Genomic DNA, 19,462 nt, shown 5'->3' on the forward strand with positions numbered 1-19,462 from the left:
AGGGAAAGTGTTAAGGGAAATGAGTCACACCAGAAGGATGACTTAGCCAGGTCTTCACTCCAAAAAAAAAGACTCTCCATTTTGAATTTTAAAGTACAGTGGTTTGCGGGACAATAATATGCTACACTTTGGAAGAAGCTGCCATGCCTTTAGGTGGCATCCTGTAACCCACTGGTCAGGGAGTGCCCCCCGCTTGCCAACACAGCACGCAGGATAAAGAATAAGGTCTGCCTTGCTAGAACCCAGGCCTGCATCAAGAAGAGTTAATTAATCAATTAAGGGTTGGTAAAGAGCACTACTCACCCGAAAGGGTCTCAAGGCGCTGAGTGGGGAGGCGCAGCTCCCGGAAATTCATTGTGATTCGTCGAAGAGCCAGGTCTTCACGTCCTTCATGAACTTGGAGAGTGTAGATGTCTGACGGAGGTAGAGAGGGAGGGTGTTCCATGCCTTGGCCGCGAGGAAGGAGAAAGAACGACCTCCTGTTCTGGTCTTATTGATGCACAGCACCGTAGCAAGGGAGAGTGCACTTTGAATGACTGTGCCTGCTGCACACTAAGGAACTACAGCCCAAAGGACTTTGCTTTGCTTCAAAAAGAGGAGTGGACTTTCTGAAAGCAACAGGTTAAAAGAGCTTCACCTGCATCATCTCCAGCAAGAAGAACCCAGCTGACCGCCTTTAGCTGGGATTTAGAGAATTTGGCCAGGTGCATTGTGGGAACTGTAGTCCCAACTTCCGGTAAGCAACTCAAGACTCTGAAACCTTGGATTTGTGTTTGGAACACTTTGAACCCTCAAGAGGAACTCCAGGAAGAAGTTCCAGAAGTTTGGAGCAACTTTTAGAAAAAGCTCCGTAAGGTGACCAACACGACTTTGAGAGTGAAGCCGACTACCTCACACTGCGACCAGACCTGGATTACAGGTTTGTCCCGCTGAAAGCTCAGCAGTTCAAGACTTCCAGGAGTTGACTATGGGCTCCCGCTGAACTAAGCAGATGAAGCTGCTGTGAATCTGGCCTGCTGGAGAGGCCCTATTGACATAGAAAAAATCCTCCAGCAATGTTTCTGAGTATGAAGGTATACGTTTGACCGACGTCTCCCACTTAGTAAATCCGGTTGGCCTCAAACTCTGACTTTGATGAGGAGATAAGTGGCCTGCGTAGAGGCAGAGGTTATCTAGAGGGGGGAGATCTGCAGCTGCAGGGAACAGGCCAGGAAGGGGGCAGGGTAATCAAACTGATCTTCAGAGAGAGCAGGACAGTAAGAATGCAGCCAGGCCTAACCACTCGTTCTGTACTCCCTTGTAGATGGGACCCCCAAGAATTGAATTTGCAGAAGATCTGGAAGGGGGAGTGCTAAGGGAAATGAGCCACAACCGTAGGTTGGCTTAGCCAGGTCTTCACTCCACAAGAGAAAGATTATCCATTTGGAATTTTAAAGTACAGTGTTTTGTGGGACAAGATTATGCCACACTTTGGAGGTAGCTATCATGCTTTTGGGTGGCGCCCTGCACCCCATTGGTCAGGGGTGCCACCCTGCTTGTCACCGCAGCACACTGGATAAATATGAGAGAGCTGCATAGCAACTTGGATCTGCTGCCTGAAACTACAAGAAGATGAACGGCTGCCCTGCTGGAACCCTAGCCTGCACCAAGAGGACTGCACTCTGAATGACTGTACCTCATGCACAGTAACGAACTACAGCCCTAAAGACTTTGCCTTGTTTCAAAAAGTGAAGGAGTGTACTCCCTGAAAGCAACAGGTTAGTAGAGCTTCACCTGCGTCATCTCCAGGAAGAAGAACCCAGCTGACCGCTTTCAGCTGGGTTTTAAGGGATGTGGGCAGGTGCATTGTGGGAACTCTAATTCCAACTTCTGAGGAGCAACTCAGAGACTGTAGAACCTTTGATTTGTGGTTAGGACACTTTGAACCCTCAGGAGAAACTTTAGGGTGAAGTTCCAGGTGTTTGAAGAAGTTTGAAGCAGCTTTTGGAAAAGCTCCATAAGGTGACCGACCTGACATCAAGAGTCAAGCCAACTACCTTGCACCGTGACTCAGCCTAGATTTGAGGTTCGTCCCACTGAAAGCTCTGGAGTTCAAGACTTCCAGGAGCTGACCGAGGCTCTCACTGAACCAAGCCGACAAAGACGCTGCAAATCTAGCCTGTTGGAGAGGTGCGATCAACGTCGGGAGAAAATCTTCAAGAAAGGTTTCTAAGTGCGCATGTAGAAGTTAGACTGAGGCCTCCCGCTTAGAGTATCCAACTAGGGCTCCATCACAGTTGGCCTCAAACGTTGACTTTGTCACGGTAAAACGCCACCAGATGTCCCAATATGGCACTATATGTTTTTAAGCACAAGAAAATATTTATACTTTAAAAATTCATATTGTTGTTTTGGTGTCTAAGGATAAAAATACGTCCTATTTTTATAAATGTGTGTGGGATTTTTATTTTGTGTTGTGTCTTACTTATTTAATGTATAGGTGTTTTTAAATGCTTTCTACACCTGTCTCCTATTGTAAGCCTGCCTGTTCGTTGCAAGCTACCAAGGGTTGAGCAAGGGAATAATTTATTGAGCCTTGATTGGACCTTATATTGCGTTGGTGGCCTTATTGCTACTGGTAGGTGCATACCTACCCCCTACAAGAATCCACCGTCCAATAGCAGTTACATGGCTCTTCTCATTAGTTCACTACTTTAAACTCCAGGCACATGTGGTTTGACTACCTTGTTCTATAAACTGTGACTATCTAATTTAGTTGCTAGACCACCAAGACTTTTACAGGCCTTTGTCTTCCCAGGCATTCAAAGGAGTCAATAGCAAGGGATCAATTGTGGTAATAAAAATTTCTAAAAGACCCAGTCCCCCCAACAGATTACCAATAAACCTCCTTCTTAAACAATCAAAGAAGAAGATACTCAAATCATGTTTCGATTAGATAAAAATGAGAACTCTTATAAAAACCAACTCTTGATTAAATCATGTGTTCCTAAGGATGACAGGTTTCCTCTGCAGAAAGGGAGAAAATGTGAGAATATAGTAACAAGAGAATTTGCGCCCGCCTGCCTCTTTATAAGAAAACCTCCACCAACTTCTTTAAAAGTGATGAATGTGGAGATACATTTCAACTCTCACATTGTCACATTCTACCCCCTAGTATATCACTAAGTTAAGGGTGTCAACCTTCATTCTTCTTCTCCCTCTACTTCAAATTGACCACTGAGCGGCACTACCAAGAGTTACATATATGTTATTAGCTGCACTCTTTACCAGAAGTCAGAACCAGATAGACATAATGTGTTTGAACCTCTTCAAGTGTGACCACACTATAACATTTCTCAAAGCACTTCACTGTATGCAACTGGAGACAAGCATCAAATGTATGCATCTCTGCACCATTCATAATGCATATTCAGGCAAAGGGACACACTACATACAGAAACTAGCTCCTCATTGTATTTCAACCAGAAATCTACATTCAGTATCCACCCAATTAATCTGCTGATGACCATTTGGAAGGCTGAAACATATAGCTTGATGATTGGGTGTACGAGGTCTACATTAAGATCAGATCCCAAACATAAGCAGTTGAGGAAACTTAGAAAACTAAGCTATACACGCATGCTTTTATTGAATACCGTAGAGAATAGAGTTGTAATTGAAGACACTACTAACCAAAAGGAAACACCCAGACCTTTACAAAACCTTTTTAATTAAATAAACAGTAAAATCTATGATCTTACTAATAAAGTAACTCCTTTGGACAGCCTGAATAGGCTGGCTTCCGTGTAGACTTTACTGTCTGTACAGCTCAATGAAAGCTCTACCCAACTGTTTCAGCAGCAGCAGCGGTAATACATAAATCATCAATAAAGAGAACACCTTTAATACAAACTTTTCTAATATTCAGACAAAATTGAAAAGTCGGATTTAGGCTGATACACTTTCACTTCATTCATACAATGTATACAACACCGGCTATATTGCGCAAATATGATCCAACCAATAGTGTGTAATGTCCTAAATGTAAACAGCAAGGGGCAACGTATTGTGTGCAAGTGAATGGGTGTTGAAAACAAGTGAGAGATATATACAAAAAAGTCACATATGCGCCTCCTAGGTATAGGATCTAGCCTATCTAAAAATAAGAATAGAAAATAGTTTATTCATTTTACCCTCCTGTAGGCTAAAAGGCGATTGGCAATGCCCCAAAATGCCTATTGTAGAAGGCTGGATTAGAAACATGGGAGAATGTACCTAGCTAAAGAAATAAAATGAAATTCACAAGAACCTAGAATAAACTAGAAGACTTGGGACTGTAGCAAAAGTAATCAAGGAATTTGGGGCACCCACCTGATGGAAGATGTCCATGAATCTGTGAAATTCTACTGAGATTATGCAGGTAGATAGAATGATTATAGTGAACATGTATATGTGGTCTTAACTGTGTTGAAAAATGGTTTGGGCTGTGCCTTCTGTAAGTCAAAAGTCGGATGGTGTGTTGGTGCAATTCTTACATGTTATGAAATTATTGTTTTTGTGCAGTAAATGCAGAAAATGAAATAAAGATATCTTAAACAAATAGTCTCAAGAAATTCAGCCAATAATAGTCTTTCAAGCAAGCCACTGCCCTATAGTGAGAAAGTCCAATCCAAAGCTCTTCCAGTCTTCTGTTGAGGGAAGCATAATACAACTAGGAAAATTATCTGAGCTGCAGCAATTGCCTGTGTATTGCTTTAGGCACTATGAAGCTCTCTGAAATTATCAATTAATTAAATGCAACCAACCCCAGAAAAAAAACAGACTCCCAGTAAATATCTATCCTTGAAGGACCTTCAGAGAGGCAAACCATCAAGTGAAATGGAAAAATCTTGGACAATAATCAGAAGCCAAGTACACATACAAAAGATCCTGTGCTGAAGAACATAAGCATTGCACACAAGGATTCACACATACCATGCAAAAATGTAAACATGTATTTATGAATTAATAAATACACCATGTTTCCATTAAAAATACTTAGGAGATCGCAAATACCAACAATCGTTATTATCACTGCTTATTTTTAAAGTTACCATTCCATGACCCCTGCAAAACTGAGGGTACTGAGTTACACAACTTTTTTTCTATGTTACACTGTTGTACTATATTTTCACAGTGATGCTACTGTTCTTGCAGTTTGAGACCATCTTTGTATTATACAACCGAACAAGTTACTCTTCTAAGATAATACCTTCACCATGATGAGCTGTAACCTTTTTCAACCAATTCCCTCTCACTCCCAGTATCCTCCCCTGCACATGCCCTCATCCATTTAATTACACCACTAAGCCAGGCTTGCCTAAATCTTTGGCAAATTGGGCATGTAAATGTGCAAAGCACATCATTCGACAGAACCATCGGATATGAGCTCCATGCTTTCCTCTTGGGCAGCAGATTGCACACGAGTGGGAAGTATGGGAACCCAGCAGCACTTACCAATTGGGGTGCTATACTTTCAAGGGACTGCACCACTACTTCTGACCAGAACCACTTTTCTTTTAAAAGGACACTACCAGCAGGTCCTAGTAAAATTGCTATATTCTCAAGTGGACTGTACCTACACTTCTCACTAGGGCAGCCTTATGTTTAGCAGAATCACTGTCACTTCTCTGAAGGGCACCTCTATCTACACCAAACATTCCTCCCTACCAGGCTTCTCCTCACCTGCAGTGACTTGTTGTTATGACAAGGAACTGAGATATTAAGTAGTGAACTGACTATATACCGTTCCTGGGTAATCCAGGATTGCCCAGTAAAATCCCCGGAGAGTGGTGCATGCCGACATATAACTTTTGTGACTAGAGCACGAGGGTAGATTGGGCCTGGTCAACCTGTCAGGAAACACTACAAGCCCATTATGGCTGAGAAAAAAAATTCTGACTACCCATTTTGATTTGATTACGATCAGGTCTAAAAATAATTCTAATCTCAATTATTATGTAAATGTCTAGCTTTATGCTTGATTTTCTCTTTCCAGACATACTATATTGATCACTGTTCGTTGTATCTTTCTGTAAAACAGTTTGAATTACAATGTGTCTATATTTGGCTATAAATAAAAATGGTTGCTACACTAGCAAGGTGGTCCCACACACTAAGGGAATAGGGTACTACTGAACAGTAGAAAAATTGTACTTCCCCTTGTAAGATATAAATATTCAAGCACATTTACCCTTAGGGTCAGATAGCACTCATCCACTCTCATACGTCCATGTCTACTAATACCCTTAAGAATATATTGATATGCCACCAAACTTGAAATATGACCTCATAGGCTTTATAAATAAAAAATGTCTGTGATCTGCCCCTGTGAGGTACCATGAGGCCACAATGTCTAAGGAGGAAAAGCAGCTCTTAGAGGGAAAGATATGGTAGGTCTTAGCTATGAATCAGAGTCCACCTCTCAGGGTATTACTTTCTAACAGTGAGAGGATTATGTTTTTGTTATTAGGGTAAGGTTTCCACTTTGGACTGAAAACATAAAATGACTGCTATATACTCATGCTGTTGGACACTTTGCTCACTAAAGATTCCATTTATACAGAATTTACGAGGTTATCATCAGAAGGAGGCGGGATGTGTGTTTGTGTATGGTTCCCTCTTATTCAACAGAGCACAGGCCCCTCATTTCAGTTAGTCTCCAATAACTTCTAACCTCAAATGTAGGCGGTGCTTTAAAGCGTGTGTCCACAGAACTCTTTGACTGGTCCAGCTCATCTCTGGGAGGGGGCTGAGACTTCATTACAATCGCAGGTCGATGAAGCGGGGAACCAAATTCTGTCATCTCCTCCACAGGGCTCAGGTACTCATCGTCTGATGTGATGGGGCTAACCAGATCTGTAGAGGTCCCAAGATGCGAACGTGGGTCCACTGTAGGAGCTATAGAAGAAGGTAAAACATTGTTTAATTGCGAAGCACACAACTCAAAAACCTTGACTGGAGAAGGGACAAACATTAGCTATGACTTTGTGAAATACCTTATGCAAATGTGGGGCCTGATTTAGCATTGAATGGACAGTGCTCCATCCATCAGGGTGATGGAGGACATTAACTCCGGCATCTTGACAGGCGTCCGTCTGTCAAATTTAGAGATGACCACTGACCCAGCAATCATCTTTGTACATTGATAGGAACCGCCGTCAGGGACAATTTATGTCATGGACATTGATGCATGCAGAACTGTCTTCTGTCAGTTTAATAAGAGTGCAACTGGAAAGCGCTTCACACTGTCATGTTTTCCTTTACTATAAGTGCATACAGACCCACCGAAAAAAACGCTAGGGGCCCGAGTCACGGAGGTAAATGTAAACCGAAAGTCTAACTTTAAAGTTAGACTTTTGTTCTAAGTTAGACTTTTTGTCTACACTTAGACTTTTGATTCAAGTTTACTTTTGTGAATCAGGCCCTACCTGTTTATTTACTGTATTGTCATAAATATTTTATTTTAGAGTCGATAGTATTTGACTGTACCTGCATTTTCAAAGGTATGCAAAGGAAATGTCTGGTCTCTGTGGTAGGGAGTGACATTCATAGTAAACCGAAATGTTATTTTGCGGCCAGAGAACTAAACCACAGATCAACATTCACTTTGGGGCTCTGGTGACCCAACAGGTTATACTCCACTCCCAATGCCACAAAATTCTCCTGCTTGCATAAATTCCATCCTCCAATGTTTTTTTCTTATTATCATATAACTATACGACATTACATTGTATATGCGGAGTAATACAAAAACGAATACCAAAAGTAAGACCAGAAGCTTGAAAACAATGGTTTAGTGAGACAATTCAACGCTGTGCACAGGGAGTGAGGGTCATGCCTTTTAATATCAAAGCTGAAAACACCAACGGCACAACTAGTGCTTATTGTGTAAAAAAATAAGTACTGGGGCTCAAGGTCTTACTCAGTAGCCCATTTTCGACAGGGGAGCCAAATACTTGGCTGAGTTCTAGTCTTTATTACACCTCATGCCTCTTTCATCCACGACTAGACACTGCCCATCTCATAAGCTTAATTTTCACACCTGCTTTTTCCTTTTGACAATGTTTTTCTCTTCCTCCTTTCTCCTTTTCTATTTTTGTCTCTTTTGCTCCGGTTCAACGTCTGACGAGGGAAAATAAGTCCTGTCCCCTCCAAAGAATGAGTGCTTTTGGCCCACAGTTGCAGCCACCGGCTCAGATTAAGCACTGGGCACAACCATTCTGCCCTCTCAATCCTATACATGAGCTAATTGTAGGCTAAATGCATCTACTAGCAGAATAATCACCCATGCCTCACAAATTAGAGTTCATCTACTCTATATCAGCAGTGTTAGCAGTATTGTCTCCATTAACAATTACACATTACCTCCGACATTTAAAAAGTACAATATAGAGGGTTTCTGTCTGGAAAACATTAGTCCCCAATTAATATCTTCAAGCAACACCTCTTATTTATATGAGAACCCCTAGTATAGCGAGGCGGATGGAAACATTCGCCTGCAGTTTCTCAAATATGATCAAATATAGGTAGCCAATAGCTTTCTAAATCTCCAGACTGCACATGGACCCTATTCACCACAGGAATGGAACACCTCAAAGAGAAGGCATCTTCTTTTCTTCACAATCTGTGCAGCTTATTGACAGCATATTGCAAGCGGAACAATTTTTAAAGTTTTAAAATTTCTAATTAAAGTATTGTACAACCTTTCAGTTCACCCACTTTGATCCATTTTCAGACAACAAATATTTGTTTTGGTTAAATACATATTTATTTATAACTAAACCTGTGCTCTCTGATTTTTGCCATGTTCAGTCCCTTTTTTTAATCACGAAAAAATAAGTAACACTATGCACATATGCAGCTCTTTCATGCACAGAGGAAAACTGCTGCACTGTGCTTTTAAAGCTGCAGGCCGACCTAGCTGTCCCTAAAGGCACAACCTGAGCCACTGAAAGCCATTTCCTCTTGAAGCTCTCATATTAGACTATCTAGGCATGCTGTCCAGCTCCACATTTTCTTTTATTTCCAGGAAGGAGAAAGGGTTGTTCATAAACTGATTGAGCATTTCCATGATGCAGACATGGGGTTACAATTAAGTAACTTTCCCTTCTCCATTTTTGAATCTTTGCTAGTATTCATAAACACCGGTGAGAGGAGGAATCATAAATAAGGATGAGAAAGGGAGGACATAGAACATATGAAATATTTTACTCAAATCACACATGGAAGGTTACCTCAGATGCCCATCCATCCTGTAATCAGACAGTAATATCTTGCAAATGTATACAATGACCGTGAGGTTACGAGTGTGCAAGCCTCTGCAATTGGTGTACTCCTGGGAAAACTCCACTACGCTAGTAGACTGAGCCCTTGCTCTTCCCTGCATTATACCTATGCTGTGGGGTTTTACGTTTAAACCTATAATAACTGATAAAACCCCACTGAAAGAGAAATAGCCCTCTCCAGTGAAAACATATAAAGACTGAAAAAACACCTGCACAACCACAAACTAAATGCCATTCAAAGAAAGAAAAAAGAGAGTGAAAGAGTCATTTTTGCTCCCTGTAGGGGCCAATACAATGTAACTTTGTTATACAAGCTAGCAGTAAGAACGACTGGGCTAACATTATTCTGCTTGAGTTTTGTGGTTTAGGGATGCCACTAAAATATGTTTTCTTCTTCCATTTGCTTTTTTTTTTAGGTTTGTGGTCTTTGGTCTAAAGATGCAGGGTTTAGAAGCATGTTTTAGGTCTCGTTTAATTATTTTATAAACTGTAGAGCATCAGGACATATCATATTTGATTTTTTGGCTGCGTTTGATTCTTTCACTGATAGGTAAAATGGCTAGTTTCATAAGAATCTTTCCGAATATGTATCATCACATTTACCCACAAGGAATGGATAAAAACCCTTAATACATCAGCCCACAGTTTCGAGTGGGTCAGTATTGATAGTAGGTGAATTGCCAACACCTCAGGCTTTAAACATTCAATGCAAGGTATAGTGACAAGTATATGTATAAAGATTGCTATCACCAAGCATCTGGGATAGTGGTGAAAACATGACACCAGACTTTTGGAAAACATGGAACGCAGTGTCACTTGGAATGCTCGGCAAAAAACGTTCTTTACAAGTTCAACAAAGATTGGAGTGATATTGTTTGTATGTGCAGTGATTCAGCTACATATATGAAAACGTTATGTGATGACCAGTCAAAATTGATACCCGAGCTGAAGTGATTCCCTGTAGGAGATCCTTATCACTTGTTAGATGGTATGCTGAAAGAATCGCAATCTTTAAGTGCACCAGTATTGGCATGGGAAGCTATGTCAGTGGCCAGAGTTAACAAATTGTGTACTGGCTGTTTTGGCGTTGCCCGTCTCAAGTGCTAATGTTGAGGGCGCTTTCACAGGAGTTTACTTGGGAAGGAAAGAGCGAGCGTACATGACCAAAGCCTCACTGAAGAAGTATTGTATGGTGTACTACAATAAGTTTAATTTGCAAAAATCTATTTGGACCTCATATACATTATACGTACACTGACTATATACCATGTTCTATCAGTGCAGAAAGCAAGCAATAATAAAAGCAAAACGTTCCATAAACACTGGAAAAACACTTTTTCTGTTGTTTTTAGTGGTGCGAAGATGTGTAACCACTGATAACTGTTTTTTAAAGTATTGACATCACTTGAAAAAACTGAAAAAACCTCACCAGAATTTACCAAAAATAGAAACTGAAAACAGGAAAGCCTAATTATACCATATACAATCCAACAGAGCACAGACTGATTAGGGAAAGAGTAGGTAGCAAGAATGATTTCTTGATTTGGAAATCTGATACAACTTTCAGTAGACAGTGAGGTACATGCTTAGGCCTACCTTACTCCTATGAAAGATAATGTTTAGTTCATTGGAGAATAAGGGTTATATCTCGATCACTCTATGGTCCAGTGATGAAGCATGCCTCAAAATTCTGTGGGTGAGCACTCTTATAACCCAAATTTACTATGTATGCAAGGTCCCGGAATTGTTTCTTGATTCATTCCACCTAGGGGCAACTTGCTTTGTAAAATGTATTAATTTCATGATAGGGAGATAGAAAGGCTCCCTTGTATAGCCTCCTTTTTATCTGAATTTGTTTGCTGACGCTGCCTGTTAGCTTCATCCACATAGAAGCTTTGGTTGTAAAATATGTGATGCCGATGGTATTTTCTTGTTGTTCCTGTTATGCTGAATGGTGGTGGTATGGTATGGTTGGTTGATGTGTACTTGCTTTTCCATTCGTTTTATGTGTCTCACTGTCTGCAGGAGAGCTAAACAGTGATGGACCGGAGAAACAAAAGCCTTTGGCTTTTTGATTATTATTGGGCCTTAGACAAGCAAGTCAGCTTGAAGCAGTGTCATTGAGAGGTCATGGTACTTGGTCATACATAGGCTGATGAATCATCTATTTCTGTGGTGCACTGATAGTTTATTTGCATCCCACTTATTCTTATTCTTTCATGAAGATATTCTGAAAATCTCTAGACCAAATTAGACAGACAGAGGTCACGTCTGACAAGGACTTCCATCTAGAACGACAGCTCTAAAGATGTAGTGGATATTGGCAGATCTCGTTTCCGATGACATTGATTTTGTAGATTGTGAGAAGTTGGCCTGATATATGATGTCACTAGTTCTAGTGTACACCTTGTATCAGTCCAAACAACCCTTATGGTGATTGGTTGTAAAGTCAACCTTATAGACCAGCTATCCTAGTGGTAGCATGGACAAGAGCAGTCTTAGGCTAAACTCTGTTGAATACCAAATGAAAGGACACCACAACAGATGTATATAAAAATAGAATGTATTTATTCTAGTCAAAATACCCTCAGCACTCTTTATGAGATTCGAGGTAAGTACAACACAGTCTTATTTAAGCATACATTAAGTCACACAGGTAAGTAATACAGTTAGGCCCTAGGGGCCACGCAAACCATATACTAAGTAAGTGGTATAAGAACCACTGTCACGAACACAGGATAGGCCTACGGAATCACTGGGGCTACACTATACTACCAAAGGTTAGGAAGTGGGAGGCCCATGGGATTCAGGTGCAGAGTGGAAACACTCACACATAATGCGTAAAAGTCGATAGAAATACTAGTAGTTAGAAATTAAGAGTTTTAGGACACTTCTGGAGTAACTAGGAGGTCGTGACTTGGAAACTAGACCCTAGGATAGTCAATACCCTTGTGAGCACCGGAGTACTCAAGTTACCTAGCCCACGGGCTGCAGGTGCATAGGTGTGAACTTGCGTCGGGTTTCGTCGTTGACTCCTATGGATGCCTGAAGGAAAGTTGGTGACAGGCAGTCAGTGAAGAGTGTCCGGTGGATCCCAAGGATGGGATCAAGAAGGAAGGTACCTGCAAGCAGAAGGGACAGAGTCTAGGTCACCAGCCAGGAGCCAGGAAGGAACCAGGAAGGAACCAGGCGATGTCGTGAAGATGCAGGTGACGAGGTGAAGCTTGTCACAGCAGCCACGGGTACCAGGAGGTGTCGAGGACGACCAGGACCAGGAGGTGAGCTGTCCCATGAAGGCTCTTGCTGTCGGCGGCGTAGATATCGAGCTAGGACCCAACAAGCCTTGGCAAGCGGAACCCACGCAGAATGGAGGACTTGCTTCTGGTGCAGACCAGGAAGGTCTGGGGTGCTTCTCTTTCACAGAGGAGCGAGTGCCAGTCTGGAGGAGCCGGACCAGCAAGGCAAAATTGAAGGTTCGTCATCACAGAGGTCACTAGGTGCAACTCAGGTGCAGAAGGGCCCCACGCAGAACACGTGAAGTGTGGGGAGCTGATCTTCTTTGCAGATGGTGCTCGGGATTGGGGCTTCTCAATTCCCCAGGCACAGCCTCGAGGAAGCCTCAGAAGTCGCGCTAGTCAGTTACTAGTCACTTTTCCCAAGTCGCCGGTCCCACGTCCCTCGTCGCCTCCACGGGTCTCAGCTTTGCTGTAGATGTGGATCTGGTTCAGAGGTGTCTGGAAGTCACGGCACTGGTCTGTCTCTGCAGTCGTCCCTCGTAGGATCAGTCGCAAAGCAAGCAGCGGTCGCTGGATGGCGCCTGGTTGCCCAGGGTGGTCACTCCTTGGCCACAAGGGAGATTCTTCAGTCTTCTTCCTGAGGTCGAATGTCGAAGGTCCAGAGTTTCTGTTCAAGTTGCAAATTCAGGATAATCTAATTCTGCAGGGCTCAGCTGCCTACTGATATACTGGGCTAGTGGGCTGGGCTACCTGCAAGGTCCCTCCTATGGGTGGGACCAGTAAGGGAAGTGGTTACACCCCCTTTCCTTTGTCCAGTTTCGCGCCAGAGCTGGGACTGGAGTGCCCCAGCGCCGGTTTGAACTGGACTATGCATGGGACACCTTGTGTGCCCCAGGCAGTGTCTAGTTTCTTTCATCCCTCCCTGCCCCAATACACTAAGTCCTGTCTGGGGTGGTGCTCGCACCTCCTAAGGCAGGAAACCTATTGTCCAAGCCTCCCTCGCTGGAAGTACTCCCAGCAGCAGGAGGTCAGACTTGTGTCTGTGGCAGCAGCATCCATTTTGTGATGCTGGGGCTCTGGTTAACTTTAACCGGGTAAGTAGGTCTCAACATGTCTTCTCCCTCTAGAAGGGAGGAATAATATCCTCATCGCCAGAAATGGTATGGGGGTATTATTCCAAAGTGTTAGACACCTTACATGACATGTTTTGATAAAGCCAAACCATAGTTACCATAACCGTTTAAGATTATAAAGTACTTTAAGAGTATATGGTAGGCTATATCATAGAACATATAAGGACATGGTTCCGAAAGCTGCAGACAGGCTCGGCTCATGCTAGAGCACCATCTCACATGTTACCAAGCACTCTGCCTTCAGGATTGTTAAGGCCTGCCATAGGAGTGGCTGATAGGTACACATGTGTCTATATATAAGGTAGGTATAGGAATACTACACCTAAGCAAGGGGTGATTATACGACCTTGACCCAGCTGAGTGATCAGACAGTTGTGTCATAATGGAAGGCCAGGCCAGGGGTGGCATAATACATGCTGCAGCCCCTGGTAGGCCTAGGGTACACCTATGCCCTGGGTACCTAGGGTACACTATACAGGGGCCAATAAGGTGATCCTTACCAATTGGGTTATGCACCTAAAGTACATAGTCCATTTTAAAGAGAGAGCAGACAGCCTGAGACCCTGAATGGCAGGATCTCAGGCCAACTAAGTCGAAAAACCAGCTAGACACTAGGCAAAAAGTTGGGGGTAACCATAGTCAGATATCCACCTTCCTACACAGATGTCCTGGTCTAGCGAAGCAGATGTTGATGACACATTTAGGTATCTCTTCTTAAGTGCCATCACTAATAAAAAAGAATCAGGTGGAGTAACTGTTCAATGACAAGACATGGTGAAGGTATGTTCACTTTCCTTCCTATTTATCAAAATAAAGAGCAACTTCTCCCAGTAGCAACAGTGTCACCCTGCACACAATAGCACATGTGAAAACTGTTGGGTGTCTACTTAAGTGGGCCACCACTAGGAGGAGAAGTCACAAAGGTAACCAAACTTCTATTACTAGAAGAGATGAGTCAGGTCAACAGTGAATCTGAAAGATGAATCCAAAAGGAATCCAGCTGCAAACAGCAAAAACCAAAAGCAACAACATAGAACTAGTTGGCAAAGAATGCAACGAAACAAAGAGAACGTATGTTATGTTACGTGTATATGTTTACAGCTCACCCGGGAAGGTATCCTGGCGCTGAAGTAGGAGATGTATGGGCCAAGCCAGGGTCAGGTCTAAGTGAATAGCCAGGCCTTTAGTTTCTTATGGAATTGAAGAACTTAGGATGAGACTGGCGTGCAGGGGCTGGTCATTCAAGGCTTTAAGAGTGAAGTAGGAGAAGGCATGATGCCAGATCTTTGCACCCTGGAGGGTGAGGGATGCAAGGGTGAGTAGCTAACTGGTTTGTGGACATTTATGCAGTTCTCGAGGTACGTGGGCCCAATTTTGTGTAAGTCTTTGTATGGATGCATGAGGAGTTTGAAGTGTGGTCATTTTGGATTGCCAGTCAGTGGAGGTCTTTGAGGCGCAGGGTGATGCGAGTACCGGGTGAGAGGTTGAGAGTGACCTTTGAGTTTTGTATGCTTTGGAGTCTTCTGGTCAGTTGGGTGTGATTCCAGCATAGAGTGTGTTGCCATTGTCCAGCTTGCTGGTGATGAGGGCTTAGTTAAGAATGACATCAACTACTTTGGTAGCTCACTTGCCTTCTATTAATCTATATATAGTCTTTAATCAAAACACATAAAAGGTGGTGGCTCGGTATTCAATAGGCACACTCTTCTATAATTTCTTCAACTTTAATGTTCTTATATTCTTACAGTTTGTACAGAAGTAGTATCGCCTTCGAGCACACAATTGCACAAGTATTGTACTGTAATCAATAACGTAATCCAGTGTCTTCTTTTTTCCAATTTCCCAAATGTCTCCAATATTCAAGCCAATATGTGTTTGTCAGTCAATCAAGCAATCAGGGAATTGTAAGCGCGCTACTCACCCGTGAGGGTCTCAATGCTCTGGGGGGAGGTGGGTCCGCATTGCTATTCAGCAAAAGAGACAGATCTTGACAGTCTTCCTGAAGGTGTTCACTGAAGGGGCACGTCTGATGTTCCAAGTCTTGACTGTGATGTAGGAGAAGGATCTTCCTCCTGCTCTGGCTCTGTGGAAGCGCGGGGTTTCGGCGAGGACGGGTTGACTGATCAGAGGTTTCTTTTGGGTACATGGAGGGTGACTCTGTCGTGGAGGTATTTGGGTCCGGTGTTATGTAGGCATTTGTAGTAGTGGGTGAGGATCTTGAAAGTGACTCTCTTCTCCACGGGGAGCCAGTGGAGCTTTCGGAGGTGTTGGCTGATGTGCTCTTGTCGGAGGATGCCGAGGACGAGTCTGGCGACGGTGTTCTGTATAGTCTGGAGTTTCCGGAGTAGGGACTTGTTTATGCCGGCGTAGAGTGCATTTCCATAGTCCAGCCTATTGGTGAGAAGTGTGTGGGTGGCTGTCTTCCTTGACTCAGGGGGGATCCATTTGAACGTCTTACACAGGATGCAGAGGGTTTTGAAGCAGCTGGATGCCACAGCGTTGACCTGTCGGTTCATGGAGAGGGATGAGTCGAGTACAATGCCGAGGTTTCTGGCATGGTCGATGGGGGTCGGTGGGCTGCCGAGAGCGGTGGGCCACCAGGTGTTGTCCCATGCTGAAGGGGTGATTCTGAGGACGAGGACTTCTGTCTTGTCTTGAGTTTGAGGCAGCTGTTGGTCATCCAGGCTGTGACGTCCTGCATTCCATTCTGGAAATTGAGTCTGGCGGTGGTGGGGTCCTTGGTGAGGGAGAGGATGAGCTGTGTGTTGTCGGCGTATGATACAATGTTGAGGCAGTGTTGTCGGACGATGGCGGCGAGGGGGGACATGTAGATGTTGAAGAGGGTCGGGCTGAGTGATGATTCCTGTGGGACTCCGCAGGTGATTTCCGTGGGGTTGGAGAGGAAAGGCAGCAGTCTGATCCTTGGGCTTCTGCCGGTGAGAAAATATCAGATCCAGTCGATGGTGGTTCCTTGTATGCCTGCGTCTTGAAGTCTGGCTACGAGTGTGCGATGTGAGACGGTGTCGAACGCTACTGATAGTTCGAGTAGAAGGTGGTGTTGATGGTGCGCTGTAGTTGCGGGGCAGTTGGAATTGAGTTGCTCGTCGGTGACTTTACTCCAGTTCCTTCGTGGTGGGCGTGGGGTTATTTGTCATTTGGTCCAATTATCATTGACTTCTTCAGGGCTAAAAATCATATGAATTAATGTTATTCTAATCTTTCCAATTATTTATTAACAGCTTCACCAACCCCCAGAGTAGTGCACTACGAAGGAGACTCCTGCATGCAGGAAAGCCACAATAATAACGAAAGGCAGACCAGTGCCAAGTGCTCAATAAAAGAAGACTTTACACAAACATAGCGGTAAGTTCATAGATACATCATATGACACAAACTGGTACAAATTGCTATTTTCCCAGGTGCATAAGTGCATCACGTATTGAAGCTTAAAGGCTCTTTAACCCAAGATATAATATGAGTTTGTAACTTGTACGTTTTGGGTTTGGTTCAAAGTTCAGTCTTCTACTCCAAGTCAAAGTAATATGTAAAAATACAAACAGAGAAGCATCTTGATTTCTACCCTTATACATAAGGATCCTATGGTGTATCTACACATATTCCACTTTTGACATAGTGTCACTTTTCATCCTTCTGTCCAGACTGTCAAAGGCTTCTAAGGGTCAGCTCATCAGTGGGGTAAATCCTATATAAAGGAAAGATGTTAGGCTGCGTACATGTCTGAATTTAACCTCTTTGCTACTAGGCCTTCACACACCCCTCATTCCCCCCACTCTGTGCTAAGCCTCTTTTTTTAAATTTTGGGGTCGTTTGCCCTTAGCCCCCATAACGTTTTGTCCACATAAGGTATCCGCGCAAAATTTGCATCCTTTTCTTCCAACAGCTTGAGGATTCTAATCCCCTGGATCATGGGACCAAGAAATTTGCCAAAACTCAACAATTTTTTTTTTTTTAGGAAAAATGAGGAAAAAGTGCTGCAGAAGAAAGCGTCAGTTTTTTTCCCTGCTAAAGCTATTGGTAGGAAGTAGGATCTGCTTTTATGTTCACCCCACTTTTTGCTGGTGTCCTTATGTTTTACTGGCTAGTATGACTGTGATCCTGCTAATCAGGACCCCAGTCTCTGTGCTTCTCCCCTAAATTGGACATGTTAAGTACTTAGGTACACTCCAGATTGGGTACTGGTGTACTCTTGTAAGCCCCTAGTATATGGTACAAAGGTACCCAGAGCATAGGTACACCAGGGGTCCCCTATGGGCTGAAGCATGTATTATGCCACCAATAGGAGACCACTCAAATTATGACTACAGGCCTGCCATTGCAGCCTGTGTAAGCCTGTGCAAGCTAGTGCTAGCACCACTTAAGACAGATATAAGTGTCCTTAAATCTGTGGTCACTGCACTTAAAACCTATAAGTCACCCCTAAGGCAGGCCTTTCAATCCTGAAGGCAGGGTGCTCAGTTATAAGTGTGAGGGTGCCCCTGCATGAGCGGAACACCCCTACAACCTTTGGAGTCCATTCTCCTGGGTTGTAAGTGCATCAGCCATTACGAAATATAGAGTGGCATTGCATCATTATGCAATGGCTAGCTCTAAACTGGCTGTAACAAACCCTATCGTGTTTGGTATCAAACATGATGGAATCATACCCCAACACCGTAAACGGTGTTGAAGGTTTAAACTGTGTTGGAGGTATGAGTCCATGCAATTTAAAGCTCCTCTGGGAGGCCCTCAGTGCTCCCACTACCAGTGTTCTAGACCCGGACAGCAAACTATGGCTGCTGTCGACCAGAGACATGATTCTCCCTCCTGCTGGTGAGCCAAGCTCGAGCAGGAGAAGGCAGGCCAATAGGTTTCGTGTCTGAAGGAGGTGTGACCACCTCCCAGAGGGTAGGGGCGCCTCCCTGCGCCACTGGACTGCTTGGAAGGGCACATTTGGTGCCCTTCTTGCATACTTCAGTTAAAAGCAGTTCTGGGAGCCGTTGGCTCCCGCTCTGGCGTGAAACTGGACAGAGAACATGGGAGTATTCTCCCCACTGTCCAGCCCCTCCACAGGGAGGGACTCCAGAATCGTCCCAACCCTTTCCTTAGGGTACTTAAGGGTTTATCTGTGGGTGGGTCCCTAGATTCGTCCAGGGAGAAGATTCAGATCTCAAACCACTTCAACTTCAACCATCTGGGCCCTTTGGACTTCGCTTTGGGAACCGAGACAGCAACTGGGAAGACTTCTGCTGATCCTGCAATGTCTATGCCTGTGCTTCATACAGGTTCTTCACAAGGCCTGTGCATATCCAAGACACCTGAAGAAATCACCCTTAGAGTGAAAGAGTCACTCCTCTGCATCTTCAGGCACCGCAACAAACCTGACCAGTCTGCTGTTCCTGAGCTCCTATGGTCTCCGAAAGGTTCAGCAACACAGGTGGTGGTTCTGCAACTCCCTAGAGGCCTGCCCTGTCTTCGCAGCAAGCTTGAAGTCAGTATCCCTCGTCGGAACCGCTGGAGTAGTACCCCTGTGTACCGCGGTGATTTGCCCTTGCCAAGGCTTGTTGACTCTCTCCTCTAGAGATCTTCGGGCTCCAAGAAGCTCCACCCTCAATCATCTCCTGCAGCCAAGATCTTCACCTGCACCGCATCCTCTGCACCGTGGGCCTTCATCATTTGGTGAGCTACTCGAGGTCCTCTTGCTACTCCTGTGCCTCTGGCCTGTGGGTCCTCTCAAGAGTCTTCTTTGGCTCCAGTGTGCTCTCCTGCTTGCTCGGGCCTGCTCTGATTT

The 19,462-nt window shown here is 43.9% G+C and overlaps 1 protein-coding gene across 3 annotated transcripts in view; it reads right to left on the minus strand.

Annotated features, from left to right (window-relative positions):
* The window catches only part of SPEG (striated muscle enriched protein kinase), a 1,671,639-nt gene that overhangs the window by 1,053,884 nt on the left and 598,293 nt on the right, over nucleotides 1–19,462 (minus strand). For all 3 annotated transcript variants that reach the window (XM_085650107.1, XM_085650106.1, XM_085650108.1), the window contains one exon: nucleotides 6,695–6,918. In XM_085650107.1, the coding sequence (XP_085506233.1) occupies nucleotides 6,695–6,918 (224 nt within the window). The remainder of the gene's footprint in view (nucleotides 1–6,694; nucleotides 6,919–19,462) is intronic.

The sequence above is a fragment of the Triturus cristatus genome, chromosome 3_2, assembly GCF_964204655.1.
Source record: "Triturus cristatus chromosome 3_2, aTriCri1.1, whole genome shotgun sequence".
NCBI classification, from domain to species: domain Eukaryota; kingdom Metazoa; phylum Chordata; class Amphibia; order Caudata; family Salamandridae; genus Triturus; species Triturus cristatus.